We start from the raw sequence: 12,985 nt of genomic DNA, 5'->3' as shown, positions 1-12,985 counted from the left end.
TAAAATAGTCATTTCTGTCGGCGAGCATCCCTTTGCCAAGGGAACGCCGGTGTTGGCAGGCAACCCTCCGGTGGGGAGGCAGAAGCGTCCACGTGTCGAGAACAGCGAGCCGGGGCCGAGGGCGCTGGTGGCCGGCAGGCCACGCACCCCGGGTGCCCCCGCGCCGGCGCCGGGAACCGGCAGGGAGACCGGCAGCCCGCGACGCCGGCCGTCGCGGCGCTCGAGAATGGCGCAAGCCGCGGGGCGGGGCCGGCGGCCGCGCGTCGCGGGCGGATGACGCGCCGGGGCCGGCCAAGGCGCCTCCGCTTCCTGGAGCCGCCGGCCGGGGCCGCTCGCCGCACTCAGCGCCGGAGCCCGGAGCCCGCGGCCGCCGCCATGTCCCACCAGACCGGCATCCAAGGTAACGGCGCCCGGCGCGGCCCGCGGGTGCAGGGCTCCCCGGAGGCCCCGGCCTGCCTGGCGGCCCGCGGGACGGGCAGGGCCGGAGGCGGGCGGGAGCGCAGGGCCTCGGTCCCGCGGGGCGAGCCGGGGCGAGCCGGGCCTCTGCGCTTCTCGGCGCTCCCGTCTGCCGGGCGCTGCCGGCCTGCGTCCCTTCCAGCCCCGGCCCGGCCGCCGCCACGGGACCTTTGGAGCCGACGGGCGGAGGAGCGAAGGAAATTTGTCCCGCCGGCGGCCTGGGTGGAGGGGGCGTGCCGTCAGCGCCCCTGACAGTAGCTCAGCTTGCCCCCTTTGCCGTCAGGTAGGGGAGAGCTGCAGCTGTGGAGGCGACTGCGGCTTCTTTTGGGGTGTTCCCCTTTTCACCGTACAGTCAGGACGCTTCCCAAACTCTTTTGCATTCTTTTTCGAAGTGGAAACAATTATATTTTGAGGAATCCTGAGTGTGTGGAGTGTTTCGATCCGAATCCTAGTGTGCGCCTCAGGCAATCGGGGAAGTCTGATCTGTGTGGCTGCGCTTAATCATCCCGAGCGGGCAGTTCTGAGTACTTCCTGGTTTGGAAATCGGCGGTGTGGAAGCGAGCAACTCGTCCAAATCACATACTGTATCACGGGGTTACTTGCACTCACCTAACGAGTTCTAATATAAACCTAAACTTTCTGTTAATGCAAAATGAATCGTTCCCCAGATGAACACTTGTAATTGTATTTTGTTCTTCAAGGGTCTTTGACACCCCCGCTTCCCCCATTCATACACACATAGCAAAATAAAGAGTCCCAAACCTAAAAGCACTGGCTTATTTGTGCCTTTAATTTCTATATTTAAATATGTCATTATTGAACATTCATGCTTGAACTTTATAGCTATCACTACTTAAACAGTGATCAATAGCACAAGATGAAATTGAAGCTTTAATAAGAACACGAGAACTAGGTTATCAGACATATTTGTGCAGTGAGTTTACTCCAGCATTTTGAGAAAATTTAAAAAGCCCAGAAATACAGGATTAAATACACTTTATTGACTTTATCTTTAATCAGGATATCTGGATATCTGGTTGCTTTTAATGGTAAAATGAGAAAAGGAGGGATAAAGGAGGTGTTTGTATCATAAGGCTGTAATTGGATTAAAAGAGAATGAAATAAAATTTTTAACATTTTCAAACAAGCAAAGTTTATAATTTGTTTATTATTGTGCTTAAGTAACTTCAGAATATTCATTCCAGTGTCATTTCTGCTATGGAATTATTTGGCTAAACCAGACTGGAGGGAATATTAATATACTTTAAAATATATTTACATTTTTATATTGCTGTATACAGTATAAACTATGTTGTGCCTTCAAGTTTTACTTAAATTACCGGTAATAAGAGGATGCTATGTACTCGGCATTTTTCATTGTATTGTAATTCATTCTCTCTTCATTTAATAGCAAAAGAAAATCTTACCATATATGTATAAAAACTAGGCTTACTTTTTTGTAACTTTTTTCACAGCTAGTGAAGATGTTAAAGATATCTTTGCCAGAGCAAGAAATGGAAAATACAGACTTCTGAAAATATCTATTGAAAATGGTTAGTTAAACATTTAAAAATATTGTTAGTCCTTGAATTATTAGGTATCATTTGAACTATTAATATTAATATGGCTCAAGTTCAAAGTTTGCTGTCTGTAAACTTAATCAGCCTTTAGGTAACTTGGATCCTGCACACTTTGAACTGGTCCTTATTTGCCCGTTTCCTTCTGAAGTCTGTGTACAACTATCAGGGAAAAAGAAAGATGTTGTTTTTCAGTGTGTTGTTTTCCTCTTTTACTTTTGTGTCTTGGTTTCTGACCCACAATCAATTTCTAGAGCCTGTGCTCCCATCTCTGGAATGAAATCAATAAATCTGGTGATTATCTGAAAAATATATGTTAATCATTATTCAATGAAGTTTGTTTTGAAGTAGAAACAAAGGATTTCAGGCTCTCCCATTTTCTCCACCATTATTGCAACTTATGCTACAGAAATGATTATCCTTTTTTGTTGTTTTGGGAAAGTTCCTAGATTGTAACAAACTAGAAATAGATTCTTTTAAAATAAAACTATAAACAGTGAAACTGATAGGGTAGAAAGGTCTTTTAACATTAAAAACTTGTGGCGGATTTGAATTTGAACAATTAATATTTTAACTACCTGATTACAAATGAATGTGCTAAAATATTACTGGCCTAATTAACTACCTTGAAACTTTTTGCTTTGGAAAAAATAGCTTGTTCTTTCGCAGTCTGGCAATAAATCCAGTTTGGTTTTCGTTTCTGCTGATATATTAGGAATACCAGAATAGTTTGTGGAATATACAGTTCTACATAAATTACCATTTGTTCATTCGGTAGGAACAAACATCTCTTATAAAGCATCATATTTTAGAAATATTGAACAAAAATTTTAAATTCTAATCACTTAAGTGACTAGTTCAATAACTAAAATGGAAAAGTTAAATTTATTCCTGTTGTAAATAGAATGCATTTCAGAAATGTATCCTAAAGAACCCTAAATAACAAAACAGAATGGATATCCAATTAAAGTTGAATTGTAGTTTCTATCATATTCCTTTTTATCTCACTAGCACCTTTATGGAAGGAAAACACTATTTTCTGTTTTTATTTTTGTTTTGAGAAAAAATTTTAAATTACAAAGAATAAATAATACCTAAATTCTCTTTAAATTATTAATACTTTATCACATTTGCTCAAGACTTTAAAAAAATTAACATTTTTCTGAAATATAAGAAAATCTCTTTTAACCAGTTCCATTTCCTGACCTCTTTCCCCTAAGGCAACTATGATTAGGAGTTTTAATATTTCTGCAGTCTGTGTTTTATATGTATCCCTAAATAATATATAGTGTTGAGTTTTAAAAATTCACATAAATTGCAAGATACCGTCTTATTCTACATCTTTCCTTTTTCTGTAAATATTTTTGAAATTAGTTCTGCTATATAGGGAGGTCATTAATTCTTTTAAAATATGAATAGAATTTTATCATATGATTATGCCACATATTTATCCATTCTTTCATTGATGAGCATTGTTATATATGCATAAGAGATTCTCTATGCACAGTACATTTTCATTGTTGTTTGATTTCTGCCAAATAGCTCTTCAAAGTGGCTATACCAATTTGTGCTTCAATGAAAAATTTTTAGCCTGTGTAGTACTATGGCTAAATAGGAGCAATACATGTTTTTATTTACTATTTCTTACCATACAACTCAATGTTAATTTCAGAAATTATACTTTTGAGTGCTAGTAAATTTATCTTTGAACACTGATTTACAGCATAGGCATTTTGAAAAATAGAAATAAAATCATTATTCTACTATCCAACTCAACTATTTTGATCATTTCTGTGTTTTTTTCTTGCATGATTATACCCATTCTATTCACGAAATTGTTTTTAATACTGCCTTATAATTTCTTTGTACCTTTCTTTTTTCAACATTTTAATGTGAATAATGGTAGTTAGCAAATAATTATTAATTTAGAGTTCTATTCCTTAATAACACTACGATTTGGAATTTCAAGCTATTCATCTGTCTTTTTAAAAATTATTCTTCATAGAGCAACTTGTGATTGGGTCATGTAGTCAGCCTTCAGATTCCTGGGATAAGGACTATGATTTCTTTGTTCTACCCCTGCTGGAGGACAAACAACCATGCTATATATTATTCAGATTAGATTCTCAGAATGCCCAGGGATATGAATGGATATTCATTGCATGGTCTCCAGATCATTCTCATGTGAGTAATTTTTTGTAATTCATTTAACACTATAAATGTGAAGAATTTTTTTCTGAAATATTCCTAGACTAAAAAGGTTAAGAAGCTATAGTCATTTCCCATAGAAGGGAATAATCATGGAGAAAATCCTTGGATTAATTAATGGAATCAGGAGTAATGTACTTAGATTTAGAAGCCTTGCTCTTGAAATCAAAAGAATGGTTATTAACTTTTAAATTAAAAATCTGTGGCAAGTATAAGGGACCCTATGGGTTTCTTAGGAAAAAAATTGCTTTGAGAGTGATTGATTGTAATAATTTTGAGAACTAATTGGACATATTAAATATTGTTAATATTCATTATATATTATTAATAGCTACCATTCAAGTGATGAGCGATGCCATATAAATATGTTTCTTTAGAAAAGTTGGTTAGAAGATGGGCTAAACAGAACAAAAGACAAAATTAATGCACGAACACTGCCCAATATTTTAAAGATTAATTTCCATGTTTCTTGTAGAAAATTTTAAATTAAAAATAGCATCCCGTCTTCTTTAATTCAACACATCCTATCCAAAAGAAGTATTGGATTCAACTATACAGGATTATGAAATTACTTCTCTTGGTGTGGGTAGTTATCTTTAGTAGTTTTCTGGAGATGCTAGTAGAATCTTTTAATATTAGTATATATTGTATTTTCATTTTTATGTCCCTTATAAAAAGGTATATGCCATATGTAGCCTGTGAATATTTGATTTTTAAACAATGGCTTAATTAGTAATATCTGATCTAGGCTTGCTTTGAGTAAAATGAGACATTTAAAAAAATTTAGTTTTTTCTACTTTTTGAAAAAAAGTATATGCTATAAATTGAAATCTTACCTTAATAGCTGTTGATATAACTACTTTAAATGCTCATCTTATGATTAAGCATGGTTATTTATATACATAATATAGCCTATTAAAGTCAGTGGGTTTTAGCTTTATATAGTTTATTTTTTAATGTGCTTGGAGATTTTAATAAATTCAAAGGTGCTTTCTTTCATAACCTGTTTCCATATGTAAACTTAGTAAACTTTCAAAACTGAATAGGTTCGTCAGAAAATGTTGTATGCAGCAACAAGAGCAACTCTGAAGAAAGAGTTTGGAGGTGGCCACATTAAAGATGAAGTATTTGGAACAGTGAAGGTACAAAGCTTATATTTTTATGTGGATTCTTTATGTACCAATTAAAATGATTAAAGAATTTCAAAGTAATGGGAAGTAATAAATAATATGAATTCAGATTGATAAATATATAAACATGAGAGAAATATTGTTACATTAAGATAAGCAAGTTAACTTCAATGAATATGTAACTATGAACTCATTCATTTGTCCCTATTTGCCATTTATATTATGTGATATTGAAACATTATACTTATCCTTTACACATATATTAGAAATCTCCTTTGTTAATTCATACATCATAGACTTCATAAACTGGAACATACTTTAGGTATCATCTAGTTCAATCTTTTCATTTTAAGAAAGAGGAAATAAGGTAAAAATTTGAGGCTGCTTAAAAGAGGGTAATTTTTATATACCTGTGAATTAAGAAAACTAAATTATGTATGTTGAACCAGTATTGTATTCTTTTTAGAACTTTTATTCTGATTCAGAAAGTAAGATAAGCTAGTAGCTAGAGCACAAGACCAGCTGGGAAGATATTGCTTGTTCGCCATTAATTGTGAGATGGGCTGGTTTCTCAGTTCTGTAAGTTTCTTGTCTTCCAAACCACAAAATTATGATAAATAGACCACTTTGGAGTTCTTTTTCTTTTAATATAAGGGCTTTCTTTAAATAATTGTAGATAAATGACATAAATCATTATACTATGAAATCTAGAATCTGAACATGTTGATGATTGAATAATTATAAGGCAGGCTTTCCCAGAAGATTAATTATAATTTCCGTAGAATTGAAGCATGACCAGGTGTATTTGTGTGGCTGGCACCACCACCACCAAACTCACGAAAGACTGAGTAATTACTAAACTTTAGTAGATTATCTACACTATGTTTAGGAAACATAGAGTAGATATTCCCCTTAAAAAGTTTCAAATTATATAAAATAGAGGATTAAAGGAAAATAAGAAATGATAGTAAAATTCTTAAAGCTTTTCATTATCACTTAAAAATATTTTTCTGTTAAGTTAATCATTTTTATTTTCCTAAAGTAATCTCAGTGAGGTTTTACGTCTAGAGAATAAGTGATAACAGTCCGTTTCTGTGCTTACAGGAAGACGTATCATTACATGGATATAAAAAACACTTGCTATCACAATCTTCCCCTGCCCCCTTGACTGCAGCTGAGGAAGAATTACGACAGATTAAAATTAATGAGGTAAATTAGTGCTTTAAAACCACTGTAAGATTTTTAGTGTTTGAAAATACATAGACTTAATTAATAGCTCTTCACAGGTAACTAGAGAATAAAGAAGTGAGGTTGCTTAGGTTTATTCTGTTTAATTTAGAGACTTAAATGAGAAAGTCAGAGACTAAATAAGACTATGTACTTCATGTGTTTTCAGAAAAAAAGTTAAAAATGAATATTAAGCTTCATATTAATTTCCTCATAGCTTCATCTTTTCATTGTAATGTACATGTCAGAATAGTAAATTTTCCTGTTGGGAGTACAATTGTTTTAAACATTGTACTTTGAATACTAAATAAATGGGAGAAGTAGTATTGCCCATTTAAAACAAAGAACATTATTTCTAATAAAATTGATAGAAGCAGGTTTTTTGGTCTTGCTATTTTAAAGAGAAGTGATGACTAAAAAGAATAAATACTATAGGATGTTTAGGACTTCTAGAAGCTCTAGAAATTAACTTCTGTGGACACTAATTGGAAAGATAGAGGTGTGTGTGTACATATATATATGTAGGAGATGATTCAGTACTTGTTTAACATTCATCAGAGTCAATAAATTTCAGCCATATTATAGTTTATCATATTTTTAATGTTTTTTTTACCCCTGTACCCTTTCTAGTTGTAATTTGGAATGCTCTACTGTATTTCTACTGAGATTTTACAGAAAAGAACAAGTAGCAGAAACCACTATTTATCAGCCTAAGTAGCAGACTAATAATGGAATCAGTCTGGAAAGTAGTTGAATATTACTTACTGTAACTTGGTGGAAAGGATCTATCATTATTTTAATTCGTTTTATTTAAGTAGGGCTTTTTTTTTTTTTTTTACAAATTTGATAGTTTGTTTTATTCCTTGCAATCAGAACCCAGAGGATCATATTGGGGTATGCATTTGCATATATTCTATGATGTTTTCATTATCCAATACATTTATGCTATAGAATCTCCATTCATTTTTTTTTTTAAGCAAAATTTCTATTTGACTGTTGCAGCACTGCAGCAAGACCTTGTATTAGCTCTCATGTAGTGATAAACATGTACACTGAAAGCTTTCTTGAAGTATCCTTCTCCCCTTCTAGTACATGCACACCGTATTCTTAGTAAAGAAAGCTCTATGTCTGGAACTTCTGCAGTTGTATAACTTGTTCAGCTGTGTTGTGTCTTTGTTTAGTATTTGTAGTCCTTTCAATTCAATGCATGGTGTTTGTGTTGCATTTTTTGTCCAGCAGAACAAAGTAAAGCTATATACAGTATTGTATGTTTATCACCCTGTTCATAAATACTTATCAAGTAAAATATAACCTGACAACATTAAAAAGAACTTACATAGCTCAATGAAATTTTGCTGAAATAAAACATATAAACTAACAAAACCCTCAATTGTCCTTTCTCACTGTATACTCACTGAAACCTTCACTATTAACATTTTCATAAAGGTGTGTCATGCGTTCTGCATGTTAACAAAGTACTATCAGGTACATGAACAAATGTGAAAAATAATTTGCTTTTTAAGTTCATTGTTTTAAGTATTTAATATTAGATTGGACAGAAGTTAAATGATACTTTATAGGGGTTTGGTTTTCTTTTTATCGTTGCCATGTGACACTGCCGAATGCTAAAACCTTACCAGTAAATTAAATCTTCTGTCATATTTAGGTACAAACTGATGTGAGTGTGGACACTAAGCATCAAACACTACAAGGAGTAGCATTTCCTATTTCTCGAGAAGCTTTTCAGGCTTTGGAAAAACTGAATAACAGACAGCTCAACTATGTGCAGTTGGTAAGAGACATAATGGTTATTATGAAATAGCTGCTCTTTTTGGTAGCTTATGGCTTATATAGTTCATGGATTTTTAATTTGTTTTAGCTGATTTTTTAAAAATTCCTTTTTTCAAATTTACGTAAGAAATTTATGATCATTGTGAAAAGTCAAATAATACAAAACTGTAAGGTTGCTTGTCTCCTAGTTTTTATTATTTGTTTTTAGTGAATTCATGTATGTTTTCTAATGAATATATTTTGTTTCTTATTGATAGGAAATAGATATAAAAAATGAAGTTATAATTTTGGCCAATACAACAAATACAGAACTAAAAGATTTGCCAAAGAGGATTCCCAAGGACTCAGCACGTTACCATTTCTTTCTGTATAAACATTCCCATGAAGGAGACTATTTGGAGTCCATAGGTATATGGTGTAATAATATTTTTTAACATATTACTTTGTTTGCTATATCCCTTGTGATTTCTTGCTCAGTGGGCTTAGTTTTATAATATTTCGTACTTGCTTTGATATGCTGCTAATTTTATTTATTATTTTAACTTACAGTTTTTATTTATTCAATGCCTGGATATACATGCAGTATAAGAGAACGAATGCTGTATTCTAGCTGCAAGAGCCCTCTGCTAGAAATTGTAGAAAGACAACTACAAATGGATATAATTAGAAAGGTAGAGCTACCTATTTGAAAATTTTCTGGTTTTGCTAGATTTGTCTGGTTTTTCCATGTAGTTTGTGATGTATTGTTATTTATAAATGAAAAGAAATTTTTCGTTTGTCATAAATTCTTAGGATCTCCTGTATTCTAGGTGCCCAGGGACAACTCATCATGACCCCTATCTTCAATCAGTATGGTAGCCACAGGCAAATATGGCTAATTAAAAATAAATTAAGTAAAATAAATACAATTTAAAATTCAGTTCCTGACTTACACTAGTCACTTGTCAAGTGCTCGTTAGCCATATGTGCCTGGTGGCTACTGTATTGGACAGTGTAGAGTTTATAGAGCATTTTCATCACTGCAGAAAATTCTTTAGGAAGGTGCTACTGAATGCTAAAACTTTAGCAGTAAACTAAATCTCCTATCATATATACTTGTGATGAGGATTCCCATTTTAATAAGGAACTACAGTTTCCATTTATAACTGTGAATCATATGATGGTTGGGATCTTTCTAGTAGTTGAAGGAAGGGTATAAACAATTGAATTTTGGTGGTAAGCTACCAAGTTTCTTAAATTTATTTTTATAAATGCAGATGAGGCACGTGGAAGCTATGGTTTATTCTTGAGCCTTTCTAAAACAATCAGTGTTTTAAGTACTGAACCCTTCAAATATATTAAGTTCCTAAAAATCACTTTAGCATGATCTTTTACAGTGGTAGTCAGCTGACTTTTTCTACAAAAGGCCAGATAGTAAATATTTTAGACATTGCTACATATGGTCTCAGTCATATATTCATTTCTTTGCTTTCATTATTTTTTACAACCCTTTAAAAATGTAAAAAACATCATTTTCTAGGACTGGATTCAGCCTGCAGACCGTAGTTTGCCAATCTCTGTTCTAGAGTGTTTTTCAAGTGGCCCCAGTGATGAGGGGTCCACAAATCATGTTTCTTGACTGTATTTAAACTGAAGCAATAAGATGGAACCAAACAGGAAGCGATTTTAGCTGTACATTCAGAGGCACTCATTTAGCCCACTTCCCCATAAAAGATCAAAGTGAAACTACTTACATATGGTGCTTGATTCTCTGTTTGTATTATGTATTTTTTAAAATATTGTAGATATAAATATGTATACATACATATATTTCCTAGCTCTTCCCACCGAGAGGGCTACGGAGCAGTAGCACCCCAATAGCAATTAGCTGATCTACAGCCCAGATCTTGGCTTCCAAATACCATTTTCCTTTAAAAGGAACTAGGCATCCTCAGATAAATGGCTAATTCTGAGTATAGGTCAAGGGAAGTACAAGATGAGTTTGGAGTATCTGTGCCAAAAAGTAAGAAAATGCTGAAAGAATGCTTAGAACATAAATCAAAAGGACACAAAAGCACTTATTAGCCAAATCAGGGGTAATATTAGTATAAAAATAAATAAATGAGGTTTTAACTCATTGAATAAAATAAGAAACCATGAGACCACACAGGTATAAATAAATGAATAAATTAAAAGTTTGATGAAGAGATGTTTATATAGTTTCAAAGTAGATTCTCACGCAGTACTTATTAATTACAAATGGGAAAAGAGTACCTTCATAGTGGAAAAAAGAAGCCACCCTAATCAAGTGATCAAATTGTACATCATGAGTAACAGAAAAAATTGATATTGTGTAATATCTGATAGGGTGCAATAAGAATGCAGCATCATGATATTCTGGTCAAAGATTTATCTACCCAAATCTAATCATGAGGAAATGATTGACTGTTGTGCTTTTTTATGTCTCATCTGTTACAGATTGAGATAGACAATGGGGATGAATTGACTGCAGACTTCCTTTATGAAGAAGTACACCCCAAGCAACATGCTCATAAGCAAAGTTTTGCAAAACCAAAAGGTCCTGCGGGAAAGAGAGGGATTCGAAGGCTCATTCGGGGTCCAGCTGAAACTGAAGCCACTACTGATTGAAATCATTGTATTAAACATTATGACACTAGTTTTTTAAAAGTCCAGCTTTTAGTACAGGAGACCTGAAATCATTCCATGTTGGTATAAAGTAGGGGGAAAAATTGTAATTTTTAAAAATTAGCACTTTTCACTTCTGTGTGTTTTTAAAATTAATGTTACAGAAGACTCATGATTTCTATTTTTGAGTTAAAGTTAGGAAGGGGTTCAATATAGTAATATTTAATTTTGGCACACTTTTCAGAGAGTGATGATTCCACACTTTCATGTTAATTCTTAAACTTTCATATAGTAAGGCCAATTTCAGAACGTCTCTCAAAGTAGGATATACTTCTTATTACTCTTTAATGAGACAGCTGAATGTTTTTTTAGGCCCAGAGAAATACCTTAAAATTGTCATTCTACTTATTGACTATTTTAAGGACCAGGTGAGATTATTTTCTAAGCTCAAAACACTGTGCCTAGGAAAAGGTGGAAAGTTGCTTATTCTGAGGAGCAGTGCTAACTGTCAGACTGCGGGATCACGTCTGCAGCTTTTAAAAACAGTGCTTTATTGCAGCAGCCTTTTCTATTTGACTCTTTTTTTTAATGGCATTGAAATTTCAGATCAGTCAGTCTGAAACCTTAAGGGTACCGATATTTTTCTATACTGCAGATTTTCTGATGATATTGAAAGATCCATTTAAACAGCCTTAGTAAATTCTGTCTAGTGCATTAAAAATTTCCATTTCTAAATTAAGTCATTTCATTTTAAGTACCATGAGCCCAAATATTTATGTTCAGATTAAAATTTAATATTTGAAGCAAACAAAACTAAAATAAAAAATGCTGAGAAAGTTTTAAACATCAAGATTTTTTCCCTCTGAAATCATATATTTATAGGCACAATGTGTCTGTCACTTTTCAACAAATATTCAGATTCAGTAAAATCATTTTAAACTCACAATACTTATCAGCCTAACACAGATTATTAAGTTAGCTTAAGAATTTTGTTTCAGTTCTTATTTCAAAACACACTTAACTGTTTTCTATACCATTGCATTTTCGTTATCATCTAGAGACATATTGAGCCTCATTTTTCTTTGATACTTGAAATAGAAGCTAGAACACTTCATCATGTTTAATCTGTTCAGCCTGCTGCAAGAGCCATAATTTTGAGGAGTTGTTTTCTAAATGAATTGAGGGATCCAGGATTTGGAACTTCTTGATCTGAACCTTATGCTGCATAAAATGAATATAAGAAATGTACATTTCATAGTATAAAATATGAAGCACTCGTTTCTAAACCTTATTGTCTAAGGTATATGCACCTTTCCGATGTTCAATGTGTGTTCAATAAGCAAAGCATATTAGAATAATTATGAGTTGACAGATTTAAAAAAAATAGAAATAAGAGTATTCGTGTGGAGCTGTGTTTGTTTACAGATAATCAGACTATAATATTTAAATGTGCAAAATAATTCACAGTAATGTTGCACTTTTTTTTACTAAAGATACACTTTAAATTGTTCCATGGGTGCACATGTAGACACACAAATGTACAGACTATTGCGTTGAGAAGCCTGAGGCTATGTTGCAGACCATAGCTGGAGCTGTTATTTTCAGTCAGGAATAATGTTACCTGTCATGAGGATATAAAATAATTCAGTAGTGAATGTTCTGCACCATCCATGTGCAATTACACTATTAAATTCCACTACACTACATGAAGGTAAATGGACATTCCAGAACATAGATGTGATTATACAGTCTTAAACTAATTATTATTAAACCAATGATTGCTGAAAATCAGTGATGCATTTGTTATGGAGTATATCTCATTGTTTACAGTATGTTTTAGGTGGCATCATCTTAATACTAGATGGTGAATAAAGTATTCCCAATAAATTTAAATAACGGTAAAGAATTACATGCCTTCTGTGGACATTTTATAAGTGCATTTTATATCACAATAAAGATTTTTCTCTTTAA

At 33.9% G+C, this 12,985-nt stretch overlaps 1 protein-coding gene across 1 annotated transcript; it reads left to right on the top strand.

Annotated features, from left to right (window-relative positions):
- The first annotated feature begins 266 nt into the window (after positions 1–266).
- On the top strand, positions 267–12,985 carry TWF1 (twinfilin actin binding protein 1). Its single transcript, XM_058307846.2, has 9 exons — positions 267–400; positions 1,932–2,009; positions 4,039–4,217; positions 5,288–5,383; positions 6,476–6,580; positions 8,265–8,390; positions 8,647–8,797; positions 8,939–9,060; positions 10,847–12,985. Exons 1-9 carry the CDS (start codon positions 274–276, stop codon positions 11,015–11,017), a joined length of 1,155 nt encoding a protein of 384 aa, XP_058163829.1. The 5' UTR covers positions 267–273; the 3' UTR covers positions 11,018–12,985.

This window comes from Dasypus novemcinctus, chromosome 12 (assembly GCF_030445035.2).
Source record: "Dasypus novemcinctus isolate mDasNov1 chromosome 12, mDasNov1.1.hap2, whole genome shotgun sequence".
NCBI classification, from domain to species: domain Eukaryota; kingdom Metazoa; phylum Chordata; class Mammalia; order Cingulata; family Dasypodidae; genus Dasypus; species Dasypus novemcinctus.
The sequence above is the reverse complement of the archived record's forward strand: the minus strand, read 5'-3'. Positions and strand labels throughout refer to the sequence as shown.

Excerpts from the sequence above, each read along its gene's own strand:
- TWF1 (XM_058307846.2), top strand. The coding sequence starts at position 274 with ATGACGCGCCGGGGCCGGCCAAGGCGCCTCCGCTTCCTGGAGCCGCCG. Across the intron at positions 5,384-6,475 it reads AAGTATTTGGAACAGTGAAG|GAAGACGTATCATTACATGG; the intron begins GTACAAAGCTTA and ends CTGTGCTTACAG. Across the intron at positions 8,391-8,646 it reads AGCTCAACTATGTGCAGTTG|GAAATAGATATAAAAAATGA; the intron begins GTAAGAGACATA and ends TCTTATTGATAG.